This window comes from Ambystoma mexicanum, chromosome 13 (genome assembly GCF_040938575.1).
Source record: "Ambystoma mexicanum isolate Mex_15411 chromosome 13, UKY_AmexF1_1, whole genome shotgun sequence".
NCBI lineage: Eukaryota > Metazoa > Chordata > Amphibia > Caudata > Ambystomatidae > Ambystoma > Ambystoma mexicanum.
In genome coordinates, this window is record NC_090938.1 from 202,556,562 (window position 1) to 202,575,588 (window position 19,027).

Genomic DNA, 19,027 nt, shown 5'->3' on the forward strand with positions numbered 1-19,027 from the left:
TGTCTACTAGAACCCTCAAGCAATCTCGGACACAAAGTTCTTGAGAACAATCGAAAACGAGATCGACAACTTTTACGTCGAAAAACAAATCACACACACCATAGTCTGTGGAGACCTAAACGCCAAATACCAGGAAAAAACTGCAATGAACACAAAGATCACACAAAAGAAACCAGCTGAAGACAGGGGAGCCCAATGGAACGAACTAATGACCTCGTGAGGTGTCCATGACGTAGCCCAAACCTTCCCAAACTCAAAGAATACTGACATGGAAAAGAACAGGCCAAAAAGGAACAATCGGTTACATATTTGCATCCGAAGAAATGCAGAAGCTGATGGCATCTTTCGAAGTTATCCGGACCACGGCAAGTGACCACAACCTTCTGCAAGCTAGACGGAAATCCATAAGCGCGCAAAAGCTTTCAATGCCGCTAAATGTTGAAAGTAATGCTCAAGGTAACCGACTAAGATTGACAGCTGAAAGAATAGACCAACTGATGACAAACTTCGTCTGCAATAGATCAACTATTGACTATCAACCTCTTCTGAGCCCATACAAAGATACGACCAAAAGAAACGCCCCGACTGGGCAGCTACAAACACACCAGTACGACAAGCAGGTGGTGACAAAACGAGCGGCAATAAGACGTCTCAAGAGGCTAGCCAAGAATTCCACCACAGAGGATCTACAAAATGAACTTGTGACAGAAACAAAGAAATATAAATCCTGGATCAAAATCTATCGTGCAACATTGTATCAAAACAACTCAGAAGAAATGCTGAAAAAAGGAGCAGTAAAAAATGCACGAGAATTCTGGAACCTGATGAAATTGCCGGGAACACTAAGCAACAGCGCCCCATCTAATACAACAGCTAAGAAAAATGGCAGGAACACTTCCAATCCCTATTTCAGGAACCTGCAAAAATGGGAAACCCCCCACAGGACAAACCAGAAACACTGTGGGCAGACGTCTCAGACAAAGAAGATATTACAGAAATCATACAAAAACTCAAAACCTCAAGAGCCCCAGCACCCGATGGCATCACAAATGTGGACCTCAAATACTTTACAACTAATTGGGCTCCCTTCATTAGCAGGGTTTTCACCAATTGCTCAAATTCATGAAAAATCCCATGATCCTGGACAACAGCAATGATCGTCCCAATTTACAAAAAAGGCGACCGATCAGACCCGCAAAAATATAGGCCAATCGCCCTTCTGGACACGATCGGGGAAATCTAAGAGATGCTATTGTTGAAGAAATTCCAAGAATGGGCAAAGACAGCACCTTGTGCCGACCCTTTCCAAGTTGGCTTCAGCAAAAACTCTACCACAACGGTGAACATCTTACTGCTCAGCATAATCAAAAGCAAAACTCTTGAAGGTACATCCAGAGTATTTCTCGCGTTTATAGATCTAATGCAAGCTTTTGATTTAGTGGACAGAGCAAAACTGTGGTCGTAGCTAAAAACCTGGAATTGTCCGGAAAACATTCTTGCGCCGATAAAAGCTCTCCACAGTGCTACAGCAATGAGGGTCAAACTGAACAAAAATGGCCTATTATCAGAAGAAATACTGACGAGTTGCGGAGTGAAACAAGGATGCCCTTTGGCCCCAGCTCTATTCACAGCTTTCATCGCTGATCTGAAAGACCCAGGCCAAGATGTCAGAGCCTTCCCTCCAAAAATCGGAGGCGATCCAGTGCCCAGACTGCTATACGCGGACGATATAACATTACTGGATCAAACCGAGATCAGCCTACAGAGGCAATTGAACAACTTGGAAGAGTATATTGACCAGGCTAACTTGGTGATAAACAAAGCTAAAACAAAGGTGCTGATCCTGGAACGGAACTCGAAAAGATCAAACACCTTTCATTGGAACCTGGAGCAAGTTTAAGTTGAAACAGTATTCACCATCAGATACCTCGGAGCAATGATAGAAAACACAATCTCAGAAAAGAGCATGCAAATGGAACTCTGGAGAAAAACCCACTCCCTGACTGCACAGGCCAGAGTACTGGAAAAGAAATGTGGTCGCTTTTCTCTGATTCCAACACTCAAGTTTTATAAAGCAAAAGTGATCCCGGCCCTGATATACGGTGCAGACGCCATGCCAACTATCCCGGAAGACATCTGGCTAAAAATGGAAGGTTTATTTTGGAAATCAGTTCTGAGTCTACCAAAGTCAAACCAGACAGTCGCCATCAGAAGAGAACTAGGCCTGACTGCTCTAAAGGCCACTGTCGAATTCAGCAGCATATCCCTATTCAGGAAAACAATTTTACCAACCGCCCCTCCATTGTACAAACTGATAGACACCGAAATCAAAGAAGGGAGATGCAAAATGGTAACCAACTTGGCAACACAAAAAAGAATCCAGCTTGAGAAAATTGTGTGCACGGAAGACGATCTCATCTTGAACCCTCTAAAAATAAAAAAATAAACTAGCCGAGATGGATTGGATCATCACTCAGGAAAGAGCAAACACAAACAAACTACTGGCACATCTGCCACCCTTTACAATGAAATCAAATGACACCATGCAGCTGCTTTGGAGATTCCCAAATAAATCGATGAGACACACCTTCCTAAGAGATTGGGCCTCATTACACGGACGGCGGTAAGGGTTTACGGGTACCGGTAAGGGTACCAGTGCCGGTAAACCCTTACCGCCTTACTACGAGGTGCTTTTGTGGGACCCTACCTTAACGGCTGGTTTAACCAGCCGTTAAGGACGTGACCCGCAAAGGGACCTAGGAGGTAATTACGGTACCACTATTTGCGGTACCATAATTACCACCTTCCCCATTCCCATTAAGCCCTATGGGGGCAAAAATGGGAATGGGGAAGGGCCATGGTGAATGGGGAATTACCGCCCCCACACACCTTGGAATAGGGCGGTAATTCCGCCATTCACCATGGCGTACTCGGTAAAATACCGGCAGCACCCATGGCGCTAATAAATCCATGGTTACCGCCGTCCGTGTAATGAGGCCATCATCTTAATCTGCTGCTTACAAATTAAATCCTTCATGTATGAGGCCAATCAAGTACTAACTAAAATGTGCAGGCTATGCAAAATACCTGACCAAACGGAGTCAGTGCGGCACTTGCTACTGGTATGCCCGGCTATCTTGCAGATCAGAAAAACTTACCTACACCCAGTCTCAGCGACATACATCGCGAGAGAAGAAGACGAATGGTGGCGACTATTGATGAGTGGCCAGAAAACGTCCTGGACAATTGCTGCAGTGAAGATTTTGCAAGCAGCCCCGGAGGAATGCAGCAGGGCTAATTCAGACAACTCAGAAAACGCCATCTTCACAGAATAACGGAAAATCAACATTAGGAAAACACGACAAAAGAACACAGAAGACAAAGGAAACCTGGTTAAATCAAGAATACTTGATATGCACAAGTAAAACATGTTTTAAAAAATTAAAAAAATAACATTAGCATTACAAAATAAAAAAAAGTGAGCACTTATATATAGAATCTTAATAAACCTGCGCAGCATTGCCATGTGGGTATTAATTTCTAATTTATTTTAGGGTTATTCTGTGTCATGCAGCCACCACAAATGGTGCATGCAGCAATGTTATTTTCACTTAATTCTAACATATATTCACAACATTCAATTGTCAATCACGCCCCAATCAACACATAGGGTAGTCACAGGGTTGTTATTTTCACCACTTAAGCCAACAATGTATTACGAATGAGACTAATTTCGTGACTACCAAGAAAAATGTTTTTTCGTTTAAAGTTTATCACCCCCTTTTTTTTCTTTATACACTGTGCCCAGGGGCATCAGGCATTTATAAGGAGGTGTAGCCGCTTACAGAAAAACAAACCTGCAACCGGGATGCATCGAACGTCCCTTGCCACTGATTGGCTGCGGCAGAGCACCCTGAGCATCAGCCTGCATCATGCACTTGTGGGGTGACTGGGATCGTTATGGAGCAGCGTTAGATAATCTGCAGCTTGAGGGGCACAGGCGGCATAACAAGGCCAGTGCGGGCTCTCAGCCTTCCGAGGGTGGATCCTCCGTGGACTCTGTGTCACTGGAGACAACACGCTTCCACTCCTCGGCTTACCTTCTCGAAACCACGGCTGCCTACGATTCCACATTTCCTTTAAGCATTCGTGTATTAATTAAGCAATAAGCCCCGAGCTGGGGGGCAGGGAGCAGTACCTGAAGAAGTATTGCCCCCCTCCCGTAGCTCGGGGCTTATTGCTATTAGGACTCCGGCCCGTTGGACCGAGATACTAATAGAATATTATTGGAAGTTGTGAAACGTCCTCCATGGAACAGGGAGAAGGAAGTACGTAGTCCATTCTTCCTTTCCATTGTGGCGTGTCGCAGATCGAGAGCGAACGCGCCGGAAACACTACTGTTCCCGGCGCAGGACCAGAAAGGGGAAGGTAAGTAGGACAGAGGGGGAAGGGAGTGAAATCTGTGGTAAAGGCAGGATGCAGGGAGGCACTTTACCTGTTTTCCAGGGCGGGAGATTACGGCCTCCAGCCTTGAGGAGGCTTAGAGCTGCGGGATAACTGTATGATGATGCCCCCGTTCCGAGCCGCCCTATTGGCTGGGAGGACAAAGCCACGCCCCACACCCTGGGTACTAATTAAATGAAAACCCAGGACATGTCTGCAATGCCATGAAGCCATCTTAACATTCTAGTGCAAGGTCATAAAATAAAAGTATGAAGGTATGCACATGTAGCAGATGTGTGCAACTCGCGGTGGCATTGCTATTCCTTTGATGCCTGGCTAGCAAGTTTGAGGTAGGTGCTAGTGGTGCAGTGCAGGTAAGATTTCTACATATCTACATTGGGGTCGAACCGTGGGATAATCCAGGTGGCTAACTCAGTGATTTAAATGCTCGCCTCCTACATGGGGCAAGCCTGCACTTCATGAGTTTGCCAACTCAGCTTGTCATTCCAAGATGCCAAAAAAACCCAGTGATGTTAAATTGGGTAAATATGTAACCTATATTACAGCGCATAGAAGCCACCGGAATCCACATTCAGCAATAAAACCGGACCATATACTTTTACATAGATGGGTGGCAGCCAGGTTCATCTGACACTACGTCTTCTCCTCCCACTTACTCCCAGCGCCACATCAGTGCCCACCCACCACCACTCCAAGGACATGCCAAGATCTTTGTGGGACTCTGCTGATGCCCAACATTTCGCAGTGATTTGGAGAGAGGGCAGGTCGCGTGGATCCTCCAAAGTTACTGTCGGGCCTAAGCACCAAGTTAAAATGATGGACCTGGCAGGAAGTCACTCCTGAAGGCACTGGATATATGTAGGCTTCTATGACCCCGAATGAACCCATCTTTAGCAAATAGGGGGAGGTGCAGCATCCATGTTGAATTGCATTCACTGCCTAGCAGTGGTTTGCAGTAAACGTTTTCATCGGGACCTAACTTGTGCCATAGGGCGTGTCAGGCTACTTCCTCTATATGTAATGCCCCAGCACCATGGTTTGGTTTGGTACCTTCAGTGCTCCCAGAACTCCTCTGCCTCCCAGGTAAGGAGCTAGTTTTGGCCAGTGTGCTTGGCCTGGTCCTTGCCTTGTCTTTACTTCTTGCAGGCTAAACTTCAAAGCCACCTTCAAGCTTAGAAGAGATAAATGTTGCTTTGTGCCCGTTCCACATTTATTTGAAGCGTATACAGCAGAACACATTTTCTTCTAACTACACCCACCACCCATTCTCCAAGGGGAGCCCGGGCTTACTCGCAATAGGTTAATAGAAAATTAACGTCAATTCCACAAGTCAGTTCATTTCGTGAAACTCTCCCAGAAAAGGTACCGAATGCGTCCAAAATATATTGGCTTGCCAGTCCTTAATAAAAGACAAGCCCGCACCCAAAATGTGAATACGTCCAAAATCACTTAACCTTGTTTTAGCAAACGGTCAGTTTGATGGGAACAGAACAGTTTACTTTTTTTCCTAAACTCATTTTCAATACACCTTTCGTTATCTTGATTTCTAAATCCATCTGCCGTTATACATTTTTGTTTTTTTAAGTTTAATGTCTTAGCGTTTAAAGTCTCTTTTCAGTGTTCATCTGTACGCCACGCTCCCATGCCCCCATCGTTCTGGTGACTCTCACGTTACTGCAATTAGCAGAGCTTTAACCGCGCGCACTTCCGGTGTCCTCTTTGTAGAGTGTTTCTCACAGAACTCCTGAAGGCCCTCACGAGGGTGCTCACACTCTTCACTATCAGTTGCTAGCCATCCTTCCATTGATCTCCAAGTCATGTGATTAGAGGTTGGCTAATCGGTGATCGGCACAGTGACCTGATGAGAGCAGCATCGTGGGACAGGGAGGGCAACGGGGGCAAGAGTCATGTGATCAGCCTTTTAACACGCGGAGGTGTAAGCCTTGCGTGGGCACTACTCAGGAGAGGGCTAAGAAGAGTGAGGAATCTTACAGGGCTCTATTAAAGCATGATGTTATGATTATAACGAGCACACTTTTAGTAAGGGGGTCACTCCCTTTCAGGCTTTACACAGCTGTCTCAGAATAGGCTAGGGCATTTTAACTTGATTTCTCAACTTCTCTCCTTCCATGGAGTCGTTGGGCACATAGCCAGGCAATTTCAACAACATACATCTTTATAGTATATGTTTGGCCTAGCTCTCGACTCCTACGCTGTGGGTTGGTGTCGTCCGCATTGGAAATAGTTCAATCACCCGCTAAGGCTCCTGCCCGCTCATATAATGTAACTGTCTCTCAGCTGTCCAAAACAAAATGGTCTGCTTTCTCCTGCCCTTGGGCTCTATAAGGTTGGAAGGTATGTATGAGATGTATATGTTGTACCGCCCATATCGCGCATGTTTGTGTGTAGGTATGTATTTTGCGCTGATGCTGAAAGTGATGTCATTGACGCCCTCGGACACCTCAAACCTTCACAATGCAAGGGTGATGTGTGCCCCTCAAAAATCATCAAGGACTGTGCAGAACTGCGTGCACCTCTTCCCAGAGCATTCATCAATGCCTCATTCAAAACGGGCATAGTCCCAGACAGCCTTAAAGAGGCATGGGTGCGCCCTCGTTTAAAAAAACCTACGTTAGACCCCGCCAACCCCAATAAATACCGACCCATAACAACAGTTCCATTTCCCCTGAAACTACTAGACAAGACCGCCCATAAACAGATTCAACTTTACCTTGAATCAAACGCTATCCTAGGAAAAAGACAATCTGGGTTCTGCAAGGGACACGGAACCGAAACTGCCCTTCTAGACCTAAAAAATGATATCACTAACATCCTTGACAAAGGTAAGCCCGCTCTCCTCCTCCTCCTCGACCTCTCAGCAGCGTTTGACTTGGTAGATCATGCCACACTCACCAATCATCTTACGCATACTGCCCACTTCTCTAAGGACGCAGCATCATGGGTGACCTCCTTTCTAGAGGGTAGAGCTATGAAAGTATTCTCTAACACAGCCCATGCTGCACCTTCCGTCATCCACTGCGGTGTCCCCATAAGGCTCATGTACTGCCCCCAGGCTCTATAACCTCTTTACCAAACCCCTCTTTGATAAACTGGACGAATTTGGGATTACATACACAAATTACGCCAACAACACACAGGTACTCCTTCCCCTTACAGGGCACTACCATCAGGACGCCACCACCCTACAACAAATTTACTCCACCATACAAGCATGGATGGCTACAAACAGACTCTGTTTGAACGGAGACAAGACCGAAATTCTTATTCTAGGCCAAAAATCCACACTCTCCAACCTTAACCCACTGTACATCAATTTCAACATAGACAACTGCATCATCCCAGTATTATCTTCAGTCAAAACCCTCGGGGTTCACATAGATGCTACCCTTACTATGGACAAGCAAGTTAGCACCATAGTATCGGCATCCGCACTGAGCGCTAAACTCATCAATGCAATAAAACCATTCCTAACCAAGGATAACTGCCTCTCCATCGCTAGAGCAACCATAGGAACCAAACTAGACTACTGTAATGCTCTCTTAGCCGGAACTTCCAAAAAAAACCTGTCCAGGCTCCAAACAACACAAAACAACGCCCTTAGAGCTGCCCTCAGCATACCAAAAAGAGACCATATCACGCAAGCCAGGAAGACAGTTCACTGGCTCCCAGTCAAGGACCGCATCTCCTTCATAATTCTTACAACCACCCATAAATGTATCAACCTCATGGCACCCTCTTACCTATCCGACACACTACAAAGATCTCAATCCACCAGACCGACCAGACAACAATACACTAATCAACTCACCATACCTCGCATTAATAGGACCATGGCAGGAGGCATAGGCTTCCCCTTCCTCGCACCTAAGCTGTGGAATTCCCTCCCCACTGACCTCAGAGCAGAAACATCCCTCCCTTCCTTCCGACAAAAACTTAAAACTGCCCTCTTCAACTATCCATGCGCACTCACCCACCTTCCACCTAATGTATGTATGCATGTAAAAATATCTGAGTCCAATGTAACACCTACGGACCTGAACTGTATGTAACTAGGTATAAGCAACAATGTAACTAGCGCCACGATGCCTTCGGTCTGCTGTGCGCTTAACAAATGCGAATAAATAAATTAATAAATAAATAATGCTGTCTGTTGAGTATCTGTGTATGGAGGGGAAGCATATGCTTCAACTGCTCATGCTGCGTGCGCGTGTGTGTGTGTGTGTGTGTGTGTAAAGCTTGTGCTGCCACTGCTGCCCATGCTGCACCGGTGTGCGTGTGTGTAAAGCTTGTGCTGCCACTGCTGCCCATGCTGCACTGGTGTGCGTGTGTGTAAAGCTTGCGCTGCCACTGCTGCCCATGCTGCACCAGTGTGTGTGTGTGTGTGTGGGGGGGAAAGCTTGTGCTGCCACTGCTGCCCATGCTGCACCAGTGTGTGTGTGTGTGTGTGGGGGGGAAAGCTTGCACTGCCACTGCTGCCCATGCCACTGCTGCCCATGCTGCACTGGTGTGTGTGTGTGTGTAAAGCTTGTGCTACGACTGCTGCCCATGCTGCACCAATGTGTGTGTGTGTGGAAAGCTTGCGCTGCCACTACTGCCCATGCCTCACAGGTGTTTGTGTGGAAAGCTTGTGCTGCCCATGCTGCAACGGTGTGTGTGTGGAAAGCTTGAGTTGCCACTGCTGCCCATGCTGCACCTCTATGTGGGTCTGGAAAGCATGCGCTTCCACTGCTGCCCATGCTGCACCGGTGTGTGTGTGGAAAGCTTGTGCTGCCACTGCTGCCCATGCTGCACTGGTGTGTTTGTGTGTGAAACGCTTGCGCTGCCACTGCTGCCCATGCTGCACCAGTGTGTGTGTGTTTGTGTGTGAAACGCTTGCGCTGCCACTGCTGCCCATGCTGCACCAGTGTGTGTGTGTGTGTGTGTGGAAAGTTTGCGCTGCCACTGCTGCCCATGCTGCACCAGTGTGTGTGTTTGTGTGTGGAGAGCTTGTGCTGCCACTGCTGCCCATGCTGCACCGGTGTGTGTGTGTGTGGAAAGCTTGCCCTGCCACTGCTGCCCATGCTGCACTGGTGTGCGTGTGTGGAAAGCTGGCGCTGCCACTGCTGCCCATACTGGACTTGTGTGTGTGTGGAAAGTTTGCGCTGCCACTGATGCCCATGCTGCACCTGTGTGCGTGTGTGGAAAGCTTGCCCTGCCACTGCTACTCATGCTGCACCGGTGTGCATGTGTGGAAAGCTTGCCCTGCCACTGCTACTCATGCTGGACCAGTGTGCATGTGTGGAAAGCTTGCACTGACATTGCTGCCCCTGCTGCACCAGTGTGTGTGTGTGTGTGGGGGGGGGGTGTGTGTGGAAAGTTTGTGCTGCCACTGCTGCCATGCTACACCGCTGTGTGTGTGTGGAAAGCTTTCCCTGCCACTGCTGCCCATGCTGCACCGGTGTGCGTGTGTGGAAAGCTTGCACTGCTAATGCTGCCCATGCTAAACTGGTGTGTGTGTAGAAAGCTTGCCCTGCCACTGCTGCCCATGCTGCACCGGTGTGTGTGCGTGGAAAGCTTGCGCTGCCACTACTGCCCATGCTGCACTGGTGTGTGTGTGTGTTTGTGTGTGGGTGTGGAAAGCTTGCACTGCCACTGCTGCCCATGCTGCACCGGTGTGCAGGTGTGGATAGCGTGTGCTGCCACTGCTGCCCATGCTGCACAGGTGTGCGTGTGTGGAAAGCTTGCGCTGTCACTGCTGCCCATGCTGCTCCGTTGTGTGTGTGTGTGTAGAGCTTGCGCTGCCACTGCTGCCCATGCTGCACTGGTGTGTGTGTGTGGCGAAGGCTTGCGCTGCCACTGTTGTCCAGATTGTACCAGTGATTGTAAGAAGTTGGCACTACTTCTGTCCATGTGGAATTGCTTTGTGAGGGAAATCTGCACTATACTGCTCATGTTCCACCGGTGTGTAAGAAAAGCCTCCGCAGCTCGGCCCTTCTTTCACTAATGTGTGATGGAAGCTCACAGTGTTGCTGACCCAGTTACACAGATGTGTAAGGGAAGCTATCATGCTACTGCCCATGACGCTGTATGTGTGCGCACGTGTATGGGCGAGTGTGTGAGTGTGTTATACACTGGCACTTTCTTCCTGTGCTAACGGTCTATATTTACATATTTTACAGTATTAATTCGCCAGAAGTCCTCACAAGCACCACGCACATATAGTTGCCTAGAAACAATACACTGTGGTGAAAAGTACATGCCCCCCCCCTCGACTGCCCTTCTCAGAGTTTAAATGTTATTTAGAATTTTACCTTAGTGAGGTTATGATTTGTGAGTATTGGGCATGAGGTATGACTATTACTTTCAAATAATTTAAAATATCATGTAAGACTTTTCTTATGATATATACATTTTGGGGGCATATTACACGTTTTCATGAATTTGACTGGAATTTCTTGCAGGGTGAAAACGTACCGTTAGTGTCAATGGCTGTTTTCTCGCGCTAACTTGTGTGTAGTTCTCTTTGCTAACTTTGGGGTAACTGCTTAAAATGTTGTGGGGACACGACCTCTAAATGAAAGGGGCCCATGCCAAATGAGTGCGAAAAAATGGTGTGCCACAAAATTTGGGGGCGGAGGTCAAACACCCATGTCCCCCCAAAAATGACGCCGATGATTGCTAACCATTTTGTCAAAACATGGAATTCATCCCTGGCTAACTAAGAGAAATTGGCGATTAAATCATAGTTGGAGGGAGCGCATTATTTTGTTTTCCTAAAAATCTTCCAAGCACGTCCCCCTTCTGATGTATTATGGAAGGGTGGCCCAAAGCACGGTGGCACCTTATGCCAGCATTATTTAATTGCCCATAGAGGAAAGCCGGGATTTGAAAACATTCTTAAGGGTCACCTTGGTGGATAGAAGCACCCTGCATAGTGTACAAGGAGTTCTAGACTTAGGGCCCGATCCATGGAATTTTTTGCACGTTTCAGAGTGACTTTGCATTGCAACACAAACCCTGATTCATAGAACTGTGCAAAGTGTATTTTTATAGTGTAAAGTCATTTGGTACTGCAAAAATACACTTTGCACACTTTTGTGAGAGGGCAGATGCAACCCCTCTGTGTGTTTAAGAAATGTAAAAAAATTATAAATAATAAAAACAGGCTGCGGCCTCATTTCAAACTCTGGATGGGAATCGAACCCTGGTCTTATATCTCTGAAACAAGACACTTAACTACAAGACCACTGCAATCAGGTGTTAAGTTGCTCAATATCTCATTTAGACATCTTTCTATACGGACATGTTTTGTTACAGGTTCTAAGATTTCAAAAGTGCGTGCCCTTTATACCTAAGCAGTAAGGTAATATGAACATCGGTTCCCTTGGCAAATGCTTTTTTGTCCTGTGTGGTTTTTTGCAATCGTGAAAGACGAGCCTGAATAAAATGTGCATATTTCAGGCTGGCGTGTCATGACGTCACTTCCTAGTGCTCGCCTGAGTCTCCCAACTTTTATTTTTAGGACTTGTGCCCTTGCCTGATGTGTGCACACATTGAAGCCTCAGTCTCAGAAATGCTAGTTTCAAATTTGCGCTACTCCTCGCTGCATGCTAACTGCGAATTAGACAGATATTTTATATTTCTAATATCGCCCCTTCACCACCTTGAGAGCACCAAACCCTCAAACTCCAAGATGTAACTCAACTTCCTCAAAGGTGTTCTGAAAGCCATTGGCCGATCATGAACTCAAAGCATGGTCAAACCATTCAATCCTCACCAACTTTTAACCTCTCAATTGTCTTGCTCTATCCAGGGTACCAACACTCGAGCCATCTGCAAATGACAGAACAAGGCAGCCGGAGTCCACACGTAGTCATGGACATGGCCGCCAAGACAACAGGACCTCAAGATCTCACAGGACAGGTAAGCCAGGTTGGCATCAGCAGGTTCATGGAGGATCTGGAATTCTGGGAGTAATTGCAAGCAGCTTCACTCAGTATGCTTTTAGGATATTGAAGGTCCCAGCAGGTAGATAACAACAAGATAACAAGTTCCACACCGTGCATGCCACACCTCCTCTTGATCCCGTGCATGCCACAACTCATCTTGATCCCGTGTACGCCACACCTCATCTTGGTCCCATGCATACCACATCTCCTCTTGATCCCGTGCATGCCACACCTCATCTTGGCCCGGTGCATACCACATCTCCTCTTATCCCATGCATGCACCACCTCATCTTGATCCCGTGCATGCCACACCTCTTTTTGATACTGTGCATGCACCACCTCATCTTGATCCCGTGCATGTCACAACTCATCTTGATCTCACCAGCAGACCTCAAAACAACTGCTGACATGAAAGCCTGCTTCCCAGACATAATAAATTAGTAAAGTGGTCTTGCATAGCACCTTTCTGCATTTTCTTGTTGGCCTCCCTGTGCATGGCTCTAAGAAAAGTGGGAGAGGTATTGTTAGTGGAATAGTGGGAGCGGCAGATGTGAAACCCGTGGTGCTGATGGGCCAAGGTTGGCAGCTCCTGTGTCCTGTGTGCTGGTCATTTTCTATGGGTGTGCAGAGACCCTTGGGGATAGGTTATCGAGAGTGACCAGCCCACAAAATGAAAGGTTCCTGTGTGCTTTGTGCAATGATTCACATTGATGGGGGTTACGGGGAGCCTAAAGAGGGGAGCTTAGTCATAGCTCGGTAATGTTCATGTGGGATGTCGGCTTGTAGGGGCTCTCTGTTGGTGAAAGAAGCGCTTAGTTTAATGTGGTAGGAGATTGTAAAGCAGAGTGGGTTTACCAAGAGGAGAAGGCAGACGGGATAGGGTAGTTGTAGAAGAGAGGTTAGTATTGTGCATTCATTGAGTGAGATGTACGTCTCTGCTAATGATGGGACTAAGGTGGTTTGTTGGAGATTGTGATATCAATCATTTGATTCTGTTTGTATTTTGGAGTCCTACCAAAGTGAGCCCATTTTCCACTGAGTTAGTTGGCTGCATGCATGTTTTTAGGTCGTTTGTATGGTTCAAAAGGCTCCTTCTGCGAGGTGAAATTGAGTTAAGTGGGATTATAGTACGGTGGAGTTTTGCTGCTATTCTCATGGGGGGTGAGTCAAAGCCACTTTAAAAAAAAGTTCTCTGAAGTTGGGTGATGGTCTTCTTTACAGAAGTGTGTGTGTAGTGAGTTCCAGAGTTTGGTAGCCAGGATGGAGAACATGGACCCTCCATGCCTCTTCCGGTTGGAAAATCGGTAGCATTACCAGTGCGCTGCCGCTGGATGACCGCATTCTCTCTGATATGTAGTATGAGAATGCCCTTGTGATGGGTTTGGGGATGTGCTGCAGTTGGACCAGAGAGCAATGTGTAGAGCTTTGGGATGTATCCTTATTTTGATTACAGGCCAGTGAAATGTGTGGGCTGCTGGAGTGATGTTTGTATCTTTTCAGTCCCAGTAGGGCCTGCTGACACATTTTGGGCTCGGGAGCGTATAGTACAGAAAAGGGCGGTGGCAATTGGGAAGTGGTTGGAGTACCCTTCGAAAACAAATCCCGGAAACAAATTGTGCTCATGAATTTCTTGAGCTGTTGCACACTTCCAAATAGTAAACTTGAATAAATATACTTTGTGCCTATTCTCCTACATGTTACAGGACCTACAGACCTTACTTAGTCTCCAGCTTTCCCTATCTGACTGCCTCTAAGGCTTGCTGCCTCATTTGAATCATATTATTTTATAATTGTGTTCTTTTACTGATGACTACGTTCACATATAATTCATGTTAATAGTTACACTACTGATCTTGTTGAGCTAAAGCAAATTCGTATCAAAGGCCTTTGTCCAAGTCTTCAACATGCCTACCTAAGGTACCAAAATGATGTGAGCTAATTTTGTGAACCTGAGAGTGAATTGCTCTCACCGTGTAGTAGGAGCCTGCAGGTGGGAGATGGTAGATAAGGGCCAAAGACAAGGCATCTACCGTGATGAACAGTTTAACCCATTCATCCACTGACCAACACAGAGTCAAGTTGCATCTCCCTTAGTTACAGTTTGTATTTCATTGTATTGTATCCTAGTCAGCATCTATATAGCACCATTTCCCCATTTGTATGACCTCAATGCGCTTTGTGGTTGGAACGCCTTTGGGGGGAACAATGTACAGGTATGGGAAAGTTCTAAGAGGTGGCTTTAGGTGCTTGTGTGCATTTGGCCAAGATTGGGACTTAGGAGGGCAGGCTAGCCTCCAGTAAGCAACCCAAGAGGTCAGGCACATGGGCGTGTCCTGCGGGAGTTCATGACAGAGCGCGAGTGGAGGAGACTCGATGTATATCCAGCCAGACTGAATTTTGTCATAGGTTGTCGCTGTATTCTAATGGCAGAGGTGTTGAGGCAGGTCTGGTGTTTCAGCGCAAAACGTTATGTGACCAGCTAGTCCGAATTTGACATAGTCGTAGCTGCATTCTACAGTGCGTGGATGGGTAGCCGTGCCTGTGGCGGATGTCCACCAAAGTGGTGCGTTTATACCCACCTTAAACTCAGATGGAGCTCATCTTAGATGTCGCTGTGTCGTCGGATCTTCTGTAGGGGAGAAAAAGCCAACTCACCTAGTAGACATTTTGAGGAATATAGAGAGCCTACCCTACTGGTCTTCCAAAAGCAATAGACTAGGTGACATAGAACATCTTATTGGAGGGTCAGACAGGCTACCATAAAAACTAGGCTAATGGAATTCTCTGAGTTCAATAGACAGGTTACCAGCATAGGGTCTGGCATGGATTCACATGCTCATGAATATTTCCCGTCGTCAGGCTGGGAATCCTCAGTAAAGAAAAAATCAGTTTCAGTTTCACTTCTGAACTGTCTTTCTCCTAACAACCAATCACTGGTCTCTGGGTCATACTTCCCCCAGCCAATGACTGCCCTCCACCTAGGCCCCTCGTCTAGCAGCCATCTTCAAATGTTTACTGCACGTTCAAGTGTTGGGAGTCCTCGTGCTATAGCTCTTGAGCTTTTACTGCATGTTGAGATTTTTCTAAGAGTTCCACTCAATTTTTACGATCAACCGAGCCTCATGCTCCATCGATCCATCGTCCGATTAACAGGGACCCGTTTTCTGATTCTTCTGCGCCCTTTAAGGGTGATTTTTCGTAGAGTTTCTTCTTGGAGGACTCCAGAAGCTTCTTCAAGGCCTACCCCGTATGGAGATGGCAGAGGAGAAGGAAGACTCAACGCCTCTGTTCAGCATTTGTCCAGGATGCGGACTTCGGAACGTCTACTTGGACGATGGGCACTCCATGTGCCTCTACTGCCTGCATTCAGACCAAACACAAGTGGAAGATGACTGTACGTTTTGCCAGGATATGGTCCCCGTACCATGAACGACCGGTGCAGGCGCCTCACCGAGTGGCTCCAGGCCAATGCCCCTGCTACGGGTGGGACCCAGCAGCATGCCTCCTCCAGCCACAAGAAGTCTGAGTGGGCTTCTAAGACCTTTGAGGGTGCCCCAGCAACAGGGACCCAACATAAGGCCAAGCACTGCGAGTCCACGGGCACCGGGAGCGCCGTTGCGGCCGGCTTCTCGGCAGCCAGGGCGGGCACAGCGTCTCCGGCACCTTCAACCACGAGCCAATGCTCCGGTTTCACGAAGAAGAGGAAGTTGGACCACCTGGGTAAGCTCCTGGAGAAGCCCCGGACGGACCAGTTGGAGAAGGCCAAGGGGGAGTGGGCCACTGACCCTCCCCCAAGGTGAAGGCCCCTAGCTCAACCAAGGTCGTGCAGGCCCACGTTAACCCAGTGAAGCCTTCCATTGGAGGTGTGGTGGCGTCCCTAGCGAATGCCGCGGACGCGGGTTTGCAGGGTACGGTCCCCAAGAGTTTTCCTGCCTGCCAGGATGGAATCGTCGTTCCAGCCCATAGAGAAGACACCAGAGAAGGTGATGCCTATCATCTCCCCGAAAATGTCTCCCCTGGTCGAAACGAAGGGGGGGGGGCATGGTAGTCCTGCAGGGCACTTGCATCTCCTCTGAGGAGGAGCTTTATACTCTCCAGACCATTTTGGAGAGGAAATTCATCGACGCCAAGGCCTACGGGAGGGATCCCGACGAGGGAGATGTCGAGAGTGGCGACGAGTCCGACGAGGAGGAGCAGGCCGTGGAGAGGTTGGAGAACCCTACGCCTCTGTCGCTCCCACTTCCGCCACCTCAGCAACCACCTCAACCCCCAGCAGACTTTTCGGTGGACATCCTCCAGGCACTCCACACCTTGTGTTCAGAGATTTGGACGAGGATGCCCCTTCTGCCGGCAGTAGATCCCGTGGCAACGGAAGATCCTGCGGCACCGGAGCCATCAGGTGCGCCCCTGACCAAGACGAGGAGAGTTCACCCTCCACCACCTTTTCACCTGTCACCCCCTCTCCACCGCGGAGGAAGGATACGGACCCGGACACAGCGACGATGGGAACGGGCAAGGGCGATGACGGCGGGTTAGGAGGCCTCCCCCGCCGCCCAGAGCCTCACCGCCCGACAAGATCAGCTCGTTCCATGCCATGATCTCTGACCTCGGAGCTGTTTCAGCTGACCACTGAGGAAAAGAAGCAATAGGGTTTCCAGTACCAGCGCCGCGAGGCAAAGAGGAAGACCGTGCTGTTGATTCCGCTGTTGGACAACATTTGGGACGAGGGACTTATGAAGAACCCGTCCTCGGCTCCCGGCAAAGAGGGACCAGTATGAAAAGAAGTACAGGGTGCCGGACCAAGTGTTTGAGGTCCCAGCCTTCCAGGGATTCAGTAGTCTCAGCGGCGGTAAGGAAGAAATCCTCTGGCTCATCTGCATCAGCGACCTCCTCCCCCCGGACAGCGAGGGGAGGAAGTTGGACGCCATGTGAAGACGAGTCATCACATCAGCAGCGACGACCATCAAGGAGGCCAATGCCCTCACCATTGTGGCGCGCTACGACAGGGAGCTCTGGTTCAAGATTGCTCCTCTCCAGGACTTCCTTCCGGATGACAAGAGAGCAGAAGCGTCGGAGATCCTGCAGGAGGGCGAGGTGGCACCGGACTATGCCATTACAGTGGCCACGGACATTGCTGATGCAGGATTCTGCCAAATGGGCAACATAGTTTGCCTTAGTCAGCTGGGATGGTTGAAGGCCACCAACTTTCGCCAGGAGGAGCAGTTGAAGGTCTTGGACATGCCCTTTGACTGGGATAATTTGTTCGGAAAGACCGTGGACGAGTCCCTTCAGGCCATCAAAGCGGATACTGAGACGGCTTGTGCCATCCTTTCGGACCTCTGGAGGAAAATCACAAGGTTCCTTCAAGGGCTTTGGTGGAAGCTCATCGTTTTACCATCAACCGTCCCGCTCTTCGGTCCAGGAGGTCTACAGGGGCCGCAGCAAGTCCAGAGGAGGTTGCTGTCATCGCCAAGGTGCCCAAGGCGGCACCTCCGTGGCGAAGCAAGATTGAACCGGCTGTGACGTCTGGCTCCCACCCGTGCACCCCGTTGGGAGGCCGGTTGGTGAACTTCGTCAGCGTGTGGAAGTCCATCTCCACTGACCTTTGGGTGCTGGACGCTCTGGCCCACGGACACACTCTGGAATTCCGATGAAAGTGTCCTCGCATACCACCCGTGGCCAGGCACGAAAACCACATCCCTCAGCTTCTGCTGGAAGTGCGGGCCATGGTGAAGAAGGGTGTGATAGAGCTCGTTCCAAAGAGGTTCCGAGGCTCCAGAGTTTACTCTCGGTACTTCCTCGTCAAGAAGAAGACAGGCAGCTGGATGCCCATCCTGGACCTACGCCATCTGAAAAAGTACATCAGATACCAGAAGTTTCAGATGATCACCCTTCAGCACGTCCTAGGACAGCTGGAAGAAGGGGATTTCCTATCATTGCTGGACTTGGAGGATGCCTACTTTCACATCCCCATCCACAAGGGAGACCTCAAGTTTCTGCTCTTCGTGGTTCAAGGGCAACATTATCAGTTCAAGGACCTTCCATTCAGATTGAAGTCTGCGCCAAGGGTTTTCACCAAGTGCCCGGCGTCAGTGGAGGCACAGCTGTGTCTACGAGTGATACACATTTACCCTACCTGGACAACTGGCTCTTCCGAGCGAAATTGAGGGAGACCGCCGTCGCACACACAGTGGAAACCGTCTGGCTGCTGACGGAGCTGGGGTTCTCAGTGAACTATGCAAAATCTTGATTGGTGCCATCACAAGACGCACTGTTTCTGGGATCTCGACTCAACATGGCGTCATGCCTGGTGTCTCTGTCGTAGGAGAGGATAGCGGCCACCCTGGGCCAAGTACAACGCAAAGGGTGAGGTCCATCAAGTCCCTTCTCGGCATGATGTCGTCATGCATATACTTCATTCAGCTGTGCAGGCTGCGGATGTGGCCACTGCAAGAGTTCCTCGATGCCCGATGGATCCAGGTTTCAGGAAGCTTCGAGGACAAGATCTCTCTCGGCGTGGATTGACGTCGAGCGATAGGGTGGTGGGGAGTTTGCACACATCTGTCGACGGGCGCAGACTTCCAGACCCCACCTCATAAGGAGACGGTCATGAA

At 48.7% G+C, this 19,027-nt stretch overlaps 1 protein-coding gene across 1 annotated transcript in view; it reads left to right on the forward strand.

Moving 5' to 3' along the window:
* The window catches only part of CACNA1S (calcium voltage-gated channel subunit alpha1 S), a 596,588-nt gene that overhangs the window by 562,459 nt on the left and 15,102 nt on the right, over window positions 1–19,027 (forward strand). Inside the window, exon 42 of the mRNA XM_069633644.1 lies at window positions 12,278–12,387. Within this exon, the coding sequence (XP_069489745.1) occupies window positions 12,278–12,387 (110 nt within the window). The remainder of the gene's footprint in view (window positions 1–12,277; window positions 12,388–19,027) is intronic.